This window comes from Pogona vitticeps, chromosome 7 (assembly GCF_051106095.1).
Source record: "Pogona vitticeps strain Pit_001003342236 chromosome 7, PviZW2.1, whole genome shotgun sequence".
NCBI lineage: Eukaryota > Metazoa > Chordata > Lepidosauria > Squamata > Agamidae > Pogona > Pogona vitticeps.
The window spans coordinates 24,585,475-24,600,846 of NC_135789.1; the positions used below are offsets into that span (position 1 = coordinate 24,585,475).

The 15,372-nt window shown below is 46.5% G+C and overlaps 1 protein-coding gene across 1 annotated transcript; it reads right to left on the reverse strand.

Moving 5' to 3' along the window:
* Positions 1-1,051: 1,051 nt before the first annotated feature.
* VKORC1L1 (vitamin K epoxide reductase complex subunit 1L1) lies at positions 1,052-13,627 on the reverse strand. Its single transcript, XM_020803954.3, has 3 exons — positions 13,342-13,627; positions 3,117-3,226; positions 1,052-2,184 (listed from the first exon to the last, which is right to left on the reverse strand). Exons 1-3 carry the CDS (start codon positions 13,533-13,535, stop codon positions 1,958-1,960), a joined length of 531 nt encoding a protein of 176 aa, XP_020659613.2. The 5' UTR covers positions 13,536-13,627; the 3' UTR covers positions 1,052-1,957.
* Between the last annotated feature and the right edge of the window lie 1,745 nt (positions 13,628-15,372).

Consider the following 15,372-nt stretch of genomic DNA (forward strand, 5'->3'; position numbering starts at 1 on the left):
CAAGTCAAGGCGTGGGGAGGGCTCCGCCAGAGGAGTCCTGTGTTGGGGGAAGCGTTTTGGGGGAGAGAGGCGAGGAGTAAAGGAGGAGAAACGGGGCAGAAACTAGACACAGGAGCCACAAGGCCCTCGCTGAAGAGCATCAGATATGGGCCAGTAATGCAGACTTTGCTTGGAGAACGAGGGGCAGGCTTCTGAAGCACTGAACTGCCCCTTGGCCTCCTGTAAAGGACCCACCAATCCACCCACGGTACACCTCTGAGAACCAACTCACTGAAGGAGCCCCTGGATGAAGAAAGACGGCCCCTTCTCTATACTGCCAAGGTTTCATTTAATATTACCTATGCAACCACACTTCTGCCTGCTGAGTTTTGACACCCCCAATATTTGGTTTGTACGACAGAAGGCACTTTTAATGAACACTGCATTTTGGAACCACGTGGAAGGGGGAGGGGGGCAGGGGGCAAAACCACAGTGATCTGCCTTTGGCTGCGGCGTCCCATTCCAAAACAGAATCCCAGCCTCTCATCCACTCCCAGCCCACGGCATCCGTTTCCTTCCCCTCTTTTCATACGATCCACGCCTTGCCCTGCCTGACTGGGCGAGCCCACCGGGCAGCCTCCGCTTGGTAAACCGCAGCTCTGAACTCCTCGGCCTGTACGGGCACAATCCGTGACAACGTCTTCTTGCGGAAGTGTCTCTTGGCATGAAGGGGACCTGCCCAGAGAGCAGCGAGATGCCCTTCTGGGGAGGCCCTTGGCTCCCTTCATTTCAAAGACCACGGCTCTGCAGCCTCCAAGCTCTGCTTCTCCAGTGCATCAGCCTGCCAGTTAAGTCACAAAGATCCAGTGTTGAAGCTGTAATTCTACACAGCAGCCTGAAACATATAAGAGCTCTCCTGTAATACTAGCATTGACTGTTCCAACAGGGGTTTCAAGCACAGGGCCCATTCTGCCACTCAGCACATGGTCTAGATTCCAAGGGAGGCCCTTCCACTCCAACATGCTGCAGCCACGCACCCCTCCCCGGTTTCCCCCCACGCCAAACACTCAGATTTGTGTCCTCAAGGAAGATCTTGGACCTCTGCCAAAGAGCTTCGCTGACTACTTGTCGGTACTGCACAGAAACTGTTCTTTTGCAATGCACGCACCTCGCCGCATCAAACTCCATTTCATTTAGATACGTTTTTTACAAGAGAAGAAATCTTTAGCTGTAGAGCGAGGAGCCATTTCATCCTCCCTCCCACCCCTCCACCAGCTTTAGACGAAACATGAAATCTCCCATTGAGAAGACAAAACAGTTCTTCAGGTCACTAACACTCCCAAACGAACCTGGCCGAATGGTGACGAGCTTCCCATTTCTCAAGGACGCACACCACTCTTCTGAGTGTTATATACAAGGTTGGGGGGACTAAGTGTTCTTGTCGCATCTACTGTGGGTCATATCCCCTCAGCTACAAATGCGAATCGTGTATAACATGGCAGCCATTCCATATGGTACCTATAAAGTTTGGAACAAATTAACCATTATCTCCCAGTCAGCTTCCCAAACTGGATTTACAGACAGACTGGAGATGTACTAAGCAAGTGTTATCATACTTCAAACAGGGCAGCGGGTGCAGAAAATGAGAAGGAGTAAAGTTTACCACTCAGAACTCCTTCTAAGTAGAGTTAAAGCTTGTCTTTGCTGGCTCCGGGACTTCCTCGGGCGCTTCCTCAAGAGACGGAGCTTATCATCAGAAACTTTACCTAAGGGCCCCTTCCTTTTGATTCACTGCAATGGTGACATCAAGTTATGGTTTTCTTGGGGAAAGCATCTGATATGAAGAATTTTAAAAAAACCAATAATAATAATAACAACAATAATCATTCTTGTTTGCTTGCTTTTGGCTGTGAAATAAATCTTAAAACGGAAGCCAGGTCTTCAAAGACTGTCAGTGAAAAAATAGTTCATGGGGGAGTTAATCCTGTTTCGGGGGAAGCTGCCGTTTCCAGGCTTCGTTCAAGTAAACTAGTCGTTTGTAGTTGATGATAAAGAGAATGAAGTTCAGCAAGTACGTCAGGATGCAGACAAGGCAGAATTCCTTCAGCACGAAATACAGGATGTAGGCCAGGTATAAGGATCCTATTACGGATGCAATGGAGGACATCATGAGGACTAGCGCCGCCACTGCACTCGCTGTCATACCTGGAAGAGGAAGAAGAGCGGTGACATCTGCTTTGTCATCTGCTGCTGTCTCACCCCCCCTCCTATCACCAACGAGAAGCACTTGTGTGCAACATGCTTAAGACACCGCTTCCATTAGTTTGAGAATGTTCGAGGCTCATGTAAGAAAACACAGTTTGCTGTATCCAGAGCCTCTGAAGGTACTCCAACATGCAGTGGAGAAACACAGTCAGGCTGAGGCTGCCACAGAAGCGCTGACTCCCGCAGAGAAAGGCACATACACAGGCTCTCCTGGCTGCTGCACTGCAGCTGTTTCCCCACAAGGAGGAGATGAGTAAGTCTTTCACACAGCATCTTCCTGTGGCATTCTGACAGCACAAGCAACCAGAGGCCAGTCTCTGGCCCCAGGTGCTTACACGCTGGAGGAGGACAGCAGGAAGAGCGGAACAGATACAGACAGTGAGAACAGGGAAAGTCAGGACTGCTGGGAAGCAGTGACGGATGGGGGTGTGGATGAAGATGAGGCAAACACCATCATGCACATGTAAAAGCAAGCCCACAAGGGTTAGAAACCAGAGACTGAGATAAAGTAACGTAACATCCTCTGGAGCAGGGTCAGGGAGTGCATTTTGCTGAGTCCAATCTATAAATACAAGGTATGACCACCATCAACACCCTGGGGTGAAAAAAATCACTCTGCCTGATCGTGGAGAGCCTTCTGCAGCTCTGTTTGCAGATTTTCAGGCTTTACCACGAGTGAAGTGTGTGTGTGAGCCCCTGGCTCCAACCTTACATTCCTAAAAGGTGAATGGTCACCGATGGGAAAGGCAGCAATGAATACAGACTCTGAAATGGACACTAAAGACGTATTTGACCCAGAGGCTGACTGACCCTGAATACTCAGTGCAGAGGACTATGTTAATTAAAAGCATCCGGTGGAGTTTGATACTTACCAAGTAACATCTGTAGTATATAAAACACAAGGCCGAAGACGCTGTTCGGTTGGTTTATTGTACTGTCTTTTCCAAAAATAGAGCCAAGCAGGCCAAAACCTCGACCCCATCTGCAAGAGAGTGAACCAAAACATTTCATTGGGACAAAGTGGTTTCATCCATCTCCTGCTTCAGGGCGTCTGATACTCAGCAAAGCAGTTTTAAAAGAAGTCTTGCCCACAGAGTTCAATAATTATAAATGACATACATTATTCACACATACCCCAGAAATATGATTAGAAGGAGACCTGTAGCACCTGAAGGGACCCCAAGGGTCATCTAGAGCAACCCCATAGTCATGCAGCAAATCCACAGCTAACACATCCCTGATAAGTAGTCATGCAACATCTGTTTAAAATCTCTAGCGAATGAGAATCTACCACCTTCCGAGCCAACCCATTCTACAGTCAAGAAGCTATTGTCAACAGGGGCGTGTCCAAATGTTCCATTCAAATTTCCTTTCCTGTAATTTGAATGCACTGATTTCGGTCCCAGCCTTCCAGAGGAGCAGGAAATAAGCTAGCTCCACCTGAAGATAACTGTCTTAATACTTCTCAGATCTTCACATCTGCAAGCTAAACTTACCAAAACTCCCTCAACTGTTTCTTGCACGGCTTGGTTTCCAGGTCCTTTAACATCACAGTGACCCCCATCTCGATCCAGAAAGTGCAGATATTTCAGGTTAATGTAGCCATCATTTATATGGTCAAAAATCTCTGGAGATTCTCCCCAATGCGCCCGCCCCTCCCATGCCACCAGCACACCAGCACGGTTGTTTGTGCAAACAAAACACAACCCTTTTCCACGGGACAGGCCAAGGAGGGTTCTCTGCAGAGGGCAGTAAGTGCAATATCCACGGAGAATGAAAGGAACATGTCAAGAAAAAATCCTGCGAGGAGCACCTCAAGGGAGAGCAATTGGAGAGTGTGGGTGCAGCCGGTGGCCAAGGAAGAGGGGTGGTCTAACCATGCCCTGAAATTTTGGGACAAGGCCTCCTCCCATGCTCGTTCCACAAGCTGCCTGCGGTTGATAAGATAATTTCTAAGCAAAACAGCTTCAGTTGCCAAGAGGGTGTGTTCCCCAGTTCCATGCTAAAGCCTTCCTAAATGGTGCCAAGCTGGAAAAATGCCTGCAGCTAACACCCTGTGACTCAGCAGCCGCCGTCCTCCCCTATGCCCCCCCCCACAAAAAAAGGGGATCTGAGTCACGATGCCACTGGAATGCTTGGCAAAGAATGCCCAAATTGGGCAAATAGGGAGCGGGCAATGTGACAAAGGAGAGCAGCTGGCCACAGAGGTAACCCAAGCCTCTGGCCATGCGAGACACAACTGGGCTTCTCTTTAACCCAGAGGTGTGCTATGAGAAGCCAAAGGGGGGCGGGGTATGTATGTTCAGCACGCAGTAGGCCATCCCCTACAACCCCAGCCTGGCTCAGGTATGGTGTTCTCATGGCAGGGGGCTTCTAGTTGGGTTCTCCACAATGCCTTCACCATGCAAAAAGCAGACATTCTGCCACCCCTGCAAAAAAACAAACAAAAAACAAACAAAAAAACACAACTTGCCTTTCTGCAGTTGGCTGAGAATGCTCTCCTTACAGCTGCTGGCAATGCATGCCAAGAATTTATTTAACCCTCTAAGAACAGCAGAAAACTCCGTCTGTGTGCAACAGTGGCCTTCCAAGCTCTTCCACAGAAGCAGAGCTTGCAAAAGTGGCTTTGTGGATGAGAACACCAAATCATGACAGCTAGAAGGTTCTGGAAACTCTCAACCAAAATAAAATAAAATAAAATAAAGGCAAACCTTCTCCCCATGCGTGTGCTCTGCTTCCTAGAAACCTAACAGCCAGACTGGGAGACTTTTAAAATACTCTTTGGGTTTCTGGTGGAAAGAAATCTCTCTCATGGCACTTAGGGGCATCTGCTTTCCATACAAATGATTCGAGGTCTGAGAGGTCAAAACATGCCAGGATACAGGATCCCAAAAGGATAAACCCCTTCTTCCCACTTGCGCTTGGTGAGCTGCAAACAGCCCTGCCGGACAAATGAAGGTCTTCACCACAAAATCTTGGGAGGGGTGTTGCTAGGTGGAAGAGACTATACTGTTGGCAGGGCTTGACTAACCGAGGGCTTGAATCGGCAGACAACGACAGCTAGTTGTTCAATAGCAACAAGAGAATCCCTCCCAAGCCCAAAAATCGTCCTATACCTTGATACACCCATGCCTCTGGATTAACTGCACAGACTCCATTCCCAAACCACACACAGGGAATTCCATTTTTAACTGAGATCACTCTGGCTCTGCCCTCAGGGGGTGGGAGATTCTCTCTCTCCTCTCTCCTCTCTCTCTCTCTCTCTCTCTCTCACTCTCACTCTCTCACACACTCACACACTCACACACTCACACACACACACACACACAAAGGCGAGGCCAAGAATATGGTCTAAACATGCCAACTTTGCAAGCTCCCTCCAGGAAGATCTCACAGCGGAGAACGCTACTCTCTGCAAAAAGTTACACCCGGTATCCTCTCAATGCTCTGAGACAAGACTCACCACACAAGACTCAGGGCACACTCCAGGGGGGTACCATGGATTTCCATCAAACACTCACAGCGTGGCACTGCCTAACAGGCATCACATAACCCTATATCCTTAGGGTGCCTTATATGACCACTTTTGTATGTTGCTGGGCTGCTCGCCTTCTGACTTGTGAAAGACTACACGCAGGGCAGAGAAGCCTAAGCCTGACCAGGACATGGATGCTTTAGAAAAGCTTGCCTCCTTGACATCTTACGAAACAAATGGCCAAGACAAAGGTAGCAGTGTTGATACAAAGCCTGGTTTGGTGGTTTGGCTGACCTAAATTTTCCCAGTGGTTTAGGCACTTTGCAACCACAGCCTTGCGGTTTAGTTTCTGAATGTGCCTCTGTGTGAACCCAGGAAGGCTCAATGTGCCTCACAAGAATGCAGGCGAGGCCTTCAATAATCCTCAGCGGCCTTTGTAAGACAGGCCCATTTGAAGGAAAGCACTGCAGTAAATCTTCAATTTCTCTTGAAAGGAACTCCTTACCCCAGACCACAGGAAGAAGTGGCTGATGACGATCCACAACAGCATGCCCTTTAGGTCCTCAGATAATTTCATTGTTATGAGGCAATTTAAAAATTGTGGATTGGTCTACAATGTTCATCTTCTCACTCTCAGCTACTGCTAAAACTTGTCTTTGGCAGTGCTCCCCTCTACACAATCCAAACTTGTTTCAGATTTATGCATTTGCGCCCGGTTTGAATATCTGTCCCTTGAGATGTTCTAAACTACCAGGTTATAAGAATAAAAACACTACCAGATTGAGAGATGGAGAAAAGCATGAACATATGTCCAGTTCTGCCCTGCACCCATCATTTCGGGAGGATATGGATAACGTGGAATACGTCCAGAAGAGGGTGAAAGGTCTAGAAGCCAAGTCCTGTGGGTGGATTTTCAACGGAAGCTAGATTATCCCTCATTCATTCATTCATTCATTCATTTTATATCCCGCTCCAATTAGTGCCAAGGCCCTACTCTGGGAGATTACAACAAACAAAAACAAAACAAAAAATAAAGATGAAAAAAAGTGATCTGGCAGGGTTAGTGTGGAAAGCCTCTCTGAAGGCTTACCATCTTTAGTTGCCTCCTAAATATCAAAAGGGAGAGGGCTAGTCAGAGCTGCTCTGGAAGCTGGTTCCATAAGGGTGGAGCCACTGTGAAGAAGGCCCTACCTCTTGTAGAAAGACTTATGGGCCTCCTTCGGGGTGGCCACCCACAGGAGCCTTAATCATTTCCCAAAGATACTTCAGTTTACTGCATAAACAAGGGTTGACTCAGTAGTTCTTAACCTCTGTTACTCATGTGTTTTTGAACTGCAACTCCCAGAAACCCCAGCCAGCAGAGCTGGTGGTGAAGGCTTCTGGGAGTTGCAGTCCAAAAATATCTGAGTAACAAAGGTTAAGAACCAGTGGACTAGATGACCCCTGGGGATCCCAACCAACTCCACAGTTCAGCTCACCTTAGTGAGATTTTTCCCCACCCCTGACTTTCCCAAGTTCTGCTTGGGTGCTTCTACAGCAACATAATTCCCTTCCCACCTCATATTCTCAAACTGTTTACACATTGCCTAATTTTCAACTAGGAGTCTAACAGAAACCACTGACTATGCACACATGTTTGCAATATTTGAAAAAGAAAAAAAACCCTGCAAACTTTTGCAGTTTTACCCAATACCAGGAAATATTTCACCTGCAGACTACACAACTGCGTAAGACATTTTAACAAAAGTGGATGATGCCAAGTTTAAACAGGTGACCCCTCCTAACCCTCAACCAGTGATTAATGCATTTCTCCTTGGAAAAGTCCACGAATCTCATATTTACCAGTCTTTTCCCATCAGCCTATGGCAAAGAACCTTACCTTTGGACTGCCACATAAAGTAAGGTAGTACATATTGGTTCCTTCCCAGCTACAAAAAGAACAACCCACGTGAAGATTGAGAGTCCAGTCACCTTTTTGGATTTATGCACAAGGCTAACTTCCTCGCCTCTTCTCCAACTTTTCTTTCATGCAAAGCTAGTGGAAATTTGAATTCACAAAGTTTTTGTAGGGTCAAGTATTTCCCACTTCTGTATTCTCGAAGGCTTTCACGGCCGGGATCCAATAGTTGTTGTAGGTTTTTCAGGCTGTTTGGTCGTGTTCTGAAGGTTTTTCTTCCTAACGTTTTGCCAGTCTCTGTGGCCATCATCTTCAAAGGACAGGAGTTATCTTCAGAGGACCTTCAGAACATGGCCAAACACAACCTACAACTATTTCCCACTTTATTCATGTCCACCATGTTTCTGAAACACCTCCAGTTCTGACTCAGAGGAAAGTCACCTGATGCCATCCAAAAAGGTCAAGCAGGAACCCTGAGCAAACCCCATCTCCATCCAGTGCAACAAATGCTGCCTTAAGCTTCCTCTTCAAAAGTTACTGGGTTCAAACTCTAAGTCCTTCAGTCATGCTCTGCTAGTACTCAGCTTATCAGGATACAAAGCTTAAAGTCTGACACAACCAAGCAAAAAGGAATTATACGACTCAGGCCCCACATGAGATCCCCTATTTGTCCAGATGGCCACTTCTGCCCTTGCTCCCCATTTTAGATGGATATGGATAAGCTGGAACATATGTAGAAGAGGGTGACCAAGATGGTTAAAGGTGGTTGTGAGGATCTGCATACAGAAGGGGGAAAAATCACATTAAATCTTGAAAATAATGAATGTAGACATATTTATACACAAAATTAACCAAACATCTTTTCTTTATAAAACCGTAAGTCAGGAAACAGTAAATAAGATCTTTCATTGATTCAGACAAACATACTTTGCTTCTTTCAAACAAACACAAAGCCTTCAAGAAAACCCACCCTGCTCGATCTGTATGGCTTTTCTATGCCCAGACTCCTAGAGGCATTCAAAAGCGACAAGAAGTTTTACAGCTTCCCAAATACTTCTGAAGCTCGGGGGTAATAAGGTCAGGGAGGCTTCCATCTTTATTCAGTTGCCTGCACTTACCAAATCCAGGGCACTGCCAACAACCTTGGGTGCCCCTTCATCTCTCTCATAGGCATCCTTCAGTCTCGAAAGACTATGGTAACATGCTCTGAACTGAGGAGTGTCCTCTCCAGAGCATGAAGCCTGGGTAAAGCCTTGGGTGCCCCTTCATAAACCCCAAATAAAGAAACACAGAGTTAAACTCCTTTCAGATTTAAATGAGATGTCTCCAGGCTGCTGCCCCATCCTGGTGTGGTGTGGGGGAGTTGGACAGTCTTCCTAGGTTCTCACATGTCATGCCAATGCTTCAAGCAACCCCATCACCACCAGGCGTGTAAAACAATGGAATAAGGAGGGAGGGGAGGACACTAGCAGAAAAGGAAAGATGGTTCAGTCTGCAAGGGATGGTGACCTAGCAAGAAATAGGGTTGGAAAATCATCACATCACCTGGCTAGCCAACAGAGCTCTGAGCAAAACTGAAGGATCACATTATGCAGATTGCAATTCCTTTGAACCCTAATCAGCACTCCCAACAGTGAGCAGCAGAGAAGCTGCAGTCTGACTGCAATCTACGGAGAGCCAGAAACTATCCACTCTGATATTATTGAAACACTGAAAGAAGAAGGCTTTACCAGCTTTTACCTGAAACATTACTCTGTGTGAGTCAGTGTGGCACTACTCCCTAGGGAAGCCACCTTGATGCCATTCAGCCACGAAACTCAGTGGGTGACCTCTCCATCTGATCTACCTCACAAGGGTGGTGTGAAGATAGTGGAGAAGAGGAGAAATACAAATGCTACCTTGAAATATTTTGTTCAAGGAAATAACAAGGTTTGTACTCAGACTCAACAGGAACAGAGATCAGCCCAGAATCCAGGCAACACACGAAGAGGCCCTGCCCTACGTTCAATCACTGTGAAGCTAAAATGCATGGCTTCCTCCTGAACCTGGAGGAATAATAATATCTTGCATTTATGGGTGTGGCAGAAATATTTTCCTAATCGTTAAGTCAACACGACAAATATGAAGAGTGCAATCTTGAGACTCTGGACCATCCAACAGTGAACCGTTTGATGAAAGCCTTTCACACACTTAAGATTTCCTCATAAATCTTATGGTGTATAGCAAGCCCTGTGTCTATGACAACCATCACCTCCAATTAGTTTGTTTTACAACCATGCCAAAAATCTTCAGAGTGGATGGGATGGGTGGTAAACTGTTTTAGAGGGCCTTGAGACACATGATCAGCAAAAGCCCCCGTCAGCTGATTCTTCCACTCCAAAAACCCTTCTGGATCACTTCTGACAAGAGAAAGGAAGAAAAGCTGAATTGTTTAGAATGTGGGTGCAACTGTAGATTCAAGGCAAACAGCTCAGGGCCTTTCTAGCACACCAGACTAAAAGTAGGCAGGACTGCAGAGTGCATATGAAATGACAGCTGATCTCTGTACTTCTTGTCAAAAGTAAAACTGAGAAATGAATCATTGCTCCCTTTCAAAGTATGGGATACAACTTGCAAAAAGGGTCCAAAGTCTTACGGATATGAACTATGCCAATCCTAGAGCACACACAGCACCCATATGAGACAAACATTGGATCCAGAACTTTGGAAAACATCTGCAGAGTTGGCCCTGGCTATTCTTTGCAGCAACAAACTTCAAAATTTTGACACAAACTCCATAGGAAGTAGCAGCCACACAACATCCAACAGCACTGGATGGCTTTCTCATGCCTCACTTCATGTTCCCTGGAGACTCCTTTTATCACTTAATTTCTTTACTAATATGATTGTGGGAAGTGTTCATAGTGTGCATACAAAGGCTGCTGCATCTGTTTATAGTAAAACATATTCCTTGATGCTTCCAGGGTTAAGGTGCTTAACATTTCTCTTAAACTGGTAAGACTTCTTTCCTGCTGGCCCTAGGGTCGGAGAAATGAAGCCCTCCAGGTGTTATGGGACCTCCCGGCCGTCCTTCTTAGTGGTTTTTTGGGCTTGGGCAAAAAGTTACACTCACATCCTCCTGGTAGATTTCTCATAAGAAACTAGTTGGTTCTGATCCAGTGTTGATCTTTTTCTTTCTTAGAACTGAGGGGAACTGCAGTTGAGAAGGGGCTGCAGTTCAGTCACAGAGCACATGCTTTGTGTATGGGATAAAAAAATCCCAGTTTCCTTCCCCATCAGGACCTCCAGGCTGAGCTAAGAAAAGGTCCTGTCTGAATGCCGCCTGGAGAGCTACAGGTCACTGTTAGCAACACTGGGATAGCCAGACCAAGGACATGAATCAGTAGAAGGCAGCCTCCAATGTTTGTTCCCTCTTGAAGGCTGGACTTCGCCCACACCTCCCTAAACAATCTACTGCAGCAAGATCTCCTTTTCTAACAACCACAGAAGAGAGCTAAACTCAGTCTTAGTCCTTGTAAACATATTGTTGTGAAGAGCTCTTTCTTTTCCTCCCAGTGTCCTAATTTCTACAAACTGTTGCCTCAGTTCATTTAAAGAGGGTCACTAGGTGTCATCAGACCTCTCACTGTGTTCTGATTCATGAAACCCACAGAGTCAGAAAGACAGCGAAAGCCTGAAAGGCCTCACATGAAGTCAGTGCAACCTCGCTCCATGCTTCTCCTTCTCTGCTTCCTTCTTGCTCTCATCCACTACCACACCCCGTCCTCCAAAAACACTCCAGCCTTCATCCACCTAAGCATAGTCACATTGCTGGCACAGAACAGCCTCTCCACCATCACTGTCATCAACTTATCCAGGAGCCCAAAATGCTCGGCATCGGAGTAGCATCATCAGGCAAGAAAGAAAACAGGAGAAACAGTCCAAGCCCTGAAAATCAGAAAACAATGTGCTGAATGTGTCCGTCTTCTCCACCCACTGCTGGAAAGAAAACTTGGAAAGAGGACAGGCACATTTCATTACATTACTGAAAATCAAGCGTTCCAACTTCCCAGCTTATTAAAAAAATACGCAGATATTTATTACATTTCCCAGACATTCCTCCTCACTTTAATGTAAACTTAAAATAAAGATCTGCCCCTTTTAGATAGAAGTTTCTTTATTGCCAATTTCAGAGAGTGTGTGGTAACTACTGTAATGCATTCACAGATCTGTCTGTGTCAGATGAGCTCCAGAGATAGTGAGAGTGACCTGCCCACTGCAGGAAATGATTGTTTCACTTAAGATCTTAACAGATACTAATAATCTTGCTAAACCAGTCCATGGCCAACTAGGAGGAGATCGTATCCATTCCAACGTGATTTTCCTTTGCTTTATAGATGGATTATCAGATTCACTTGTTTGGTATGCATCTTGCTGAGCTTCCTGGCCTCATTATTTTTAAACAGCTCATGTCTCTGACTCTTCCTTCTTGGCCCAGTATGAATGAATCTGTCTGTGAAATGACTGTCTCTGATACAGCAGGCTTTAGTAGACAGAAAGTGCTGGTTTAGTTCAGTGGGTTGAAGCACCTCTCTGACCAAGGAGTCTGAATCCCTTCTGTGCCTCCCAAGAAAGTGGTCACCCAAGCTTGGGCAGAACTTGTGTAGCTGATGAGATAATGTGCTTTAGGTTACTGCTGTTTCCTTGGGAAAGCTGCATGGGGGTCCCAAACAACTGAGAGAGGAAAAGAGTGGCAATCCACTTCTAAGTACTGTACAGTACTTCAAACCCACATAATCCTGACAGCACACAATTATGAAGTATATTAGTCTACAGAAATACCTGACATAATAGGCTATTTTTGTTCCTGACACAATGAATTAAAAATGCTGCCCTCCTGGAAAGCAACTTTCAAAAAAATCTTTTGATATATTGACTTCTCTTATTATCTACATGGCACTTTGACACACATCTCTTCCTGGTCCTGCTGGCTTCACCACTCAAATTTCCACCCACCAACCTCTCTTTTTGAATTCAGTCAACAGGGAGTAACACAATCAATCTAATAAATCAGGTAAAAGTCCAGGGAAACATCAGCGACAATATAGGCATGTCTTTACAAAAACACATGCTTTAATGTGCCTGCAGCAACAAGGGGGAGGGGGAGACCAATAGACTCTACCATATAATCTTCACAGGCACAACACTTCCTAATATCTAGGGATCTCCATAAATCAATCACAATCACAATGGCCCAGCTTATTTCTACTGGAGATCCCAATAAAGACCCTTAAAACCTGCTCTGAGATGCCAGAAAACATTCCGGAGCAAGTTTTTACAGCCACAAAGTGCTGCAACAAGACTAGAACAAGTACGTTGCCAGGGCTTGGGCGAAAAAAAAACTTTTAGGCAGACTAACTCTTTTTTCCCCCCTTTTCCTCTTATACGACTAGAGCCGGCTTCTCAAGGTACAAGACTGCACGCTCTGCACATGCTAGACAGGGACAGTTGTGGTTCAGGGCTTAGAGGCGATCAGCAAGGCCACTAAAGTCAAGGTTTCGTGGCGGGAGCAGCAGCTATGCTCTGCCCACGGTCAGAGGCTGTTCCCCGTCCCGAGGAATTCCTGGACACGTGCAGTTCTCATTTCAGGGACTAGTGGGATGAGGTGAAACGCCCTCTAGACAGGATCAGGGGTATTCCCGACTCCCCCACCCCAGCTTGGGCCGGGTCCCCTGGCGGGCCTGACCTGGAGGCGATGGCGGCGGAACAGCGGACGCGCTCGCTGAGGTCACAGAGGGCCCGGTAATGGAGGTCGCGGCCCTTCTCGCGCTCCAGGTGACAGGCGTAGAGCGAGAGGGCGATGCCGGCCAGGCACACGGCGTAACGGGCCGCCCGCTCCCAGCGCGGCACCGAGACTCGCAGCAGGACGGGCGCCGCCATCTTAGCCCAGCCCTCGCCTCGGCGGACCCGGCAGGAGACTCCCGTCGCTCCTGCGCGCGCGCAGGCCGCGCAACTCACGTACGCACTGAAGCCAGAGGCGCGGACCCCATTGGCTGGCGCGCCGTATTAAAAAGAAATAAAGCCACGCCCACTCCCTCGCCCCACCTCCCGCCCCGACTTGGGCTGCTTCTCTCTTTCTCCTCGGAACGTGGCGCTCTCCACTGCCCTCCACGCGCTGCCCGCCAGCCAATGAGATCCCGCGTGCGCCTCGAGCCAGGCCACGCCCACACGCATCTCTCACTCGCTCTCGCTCGAGTCTCTCGCCGCCGTCCCGCCTCTGAAAAGTATCGCGAGACTTTATGCATCGTTTTTTCAGTAGCCAAGAGGCATCAAGAGGGCGGAGCTTTCCTATTCCTTTCCTTTCCCTTCCTAGCGTTTGTGGTTCGAATCCCAATTCGACCCAAATTTAATTTCTATTTCCGCCCCCCTACAGCAAATCTGGTTCATTACTAAAAGCGGCTTGGTTGTACTTTCAGACAATGAGAAAGCGCACTTGACTATAGAGACTCCAGAGAACTGTGATGTGAGAAGAGTCCATGTAGTGCACTACTGTGGTCCTATCAGAGATGACGGTGTTGTGCAATGGTTACAGCACAAGTTGAAGTACTTTTGGTTCTCCAGGGCTATTCAGGCCCTTCCAGTATGGCTTACAGCAGGTGCTCTTGGCAGGAGCAGACCAACATATCCAGGGAGCAGGCAAAGGTTCCCCACTTCTGGGGGAGTTAAGCCTGAGTCTTTTTCTTGGACTTAATGGTAGCAGTTTTCCCCGTGGATGCAGCAACTCCAACTCCAAAAACATATCCAAGCCAGCCTCCCAGTTTTTCAGCAAAGACGTTCTCCTTCCTGTAATTTCACCCATATTTATTTTGTCCTGAATGCTCAGCTGTAACAATCTGGACTTTTTTCTTCATTTCATGACTCCAGTACTCTTGAGTTTCTGTATTTTATGATTTTCCTGGTCTCAATTTGTTCATTAAGTACTTTTGCGCTGGTCATCCAATAAATTGTTCGCATCTGGTAACAAATCCATATTTCAGATGTTTCTGTGCCTTTTATAGGAGAGTCTTTTAAAATCCATATCTTTTTATTATTTATGAATATTTCTTAAATAGATTCAAACCATGTCAATGTGGTGTGCAATAATAAACATTCAATACAGTATATGTAATACAAATACAAACATTACAACATACATAATATACAGATCTGTAATGCATTCACAGATCATGTATATTGAGGGTTGTACAATACAGGTAAGGCCTGCATGAATAGGTAGGTACTTCGGTTATAATAACTGCATAATACCAAGTTGATTCCACACTTTCCAAGATTTTCTAGGTAAAGAGTGCTCAGAAGTGGTTTCCTATTCTCTTCTTCTAGGGGTATCCCCGGGAGTGTGAGCTTGCCCAAGGCTCGGTTTTCTCCCAAGAGGCATGGGGGGGGGATTGAAAGCCTAACCTGTGGCTTTGCAAACCAGTGATCCAGCTAAAAATCATAAGCTTATGTCAAATTTGTGGGGAAAGATTGTTCTAAGATGGTGTCTCCGGAAGACCTTATGGATTGAATTTTATGCCATAAGGTAATTGTTTAAAACAAGCCCCATGCAATGCATATTCTTCTTTTGCTCTGGATGTGACATTCTTTGTTTCAAGCAACTTGATCCTAAGCCATTTCTATTCAGACTTTGATTTTGTACCTATGTTCCCACACTGTCTGTTGAACCAAATTCCAATTTACTGACGTTCTACCATTTCATTTTGGCTCTTTTAACTACATT

Excerpts from the sequence above, each read along its gene's own strand:
- VKORC1L1 (XM_020803954.3), bottom strand. The coding sequence starts at position 13,535 with ATGGCGGCGCCCGTCCTGCTGCGAGTCTCGGTGCCGCGCTGGGAGCGG. Across the intron at positions 3,227-13,341 it reads TCCGCCGCCATCGCCTCCAG|ATGGGGTCGAGGTTTTGGCC; the intron begins GTCAGGCCCGCC and ends ACTCTCTTGCAG. Across the intron at positions 2,185-3,116 it reads TATACTACAGATGTTACTTG|GTATGACAGCGAGTGCAGTG; the intron begins GTAAGTATCAAA and ends TTCCTCTTCCAG.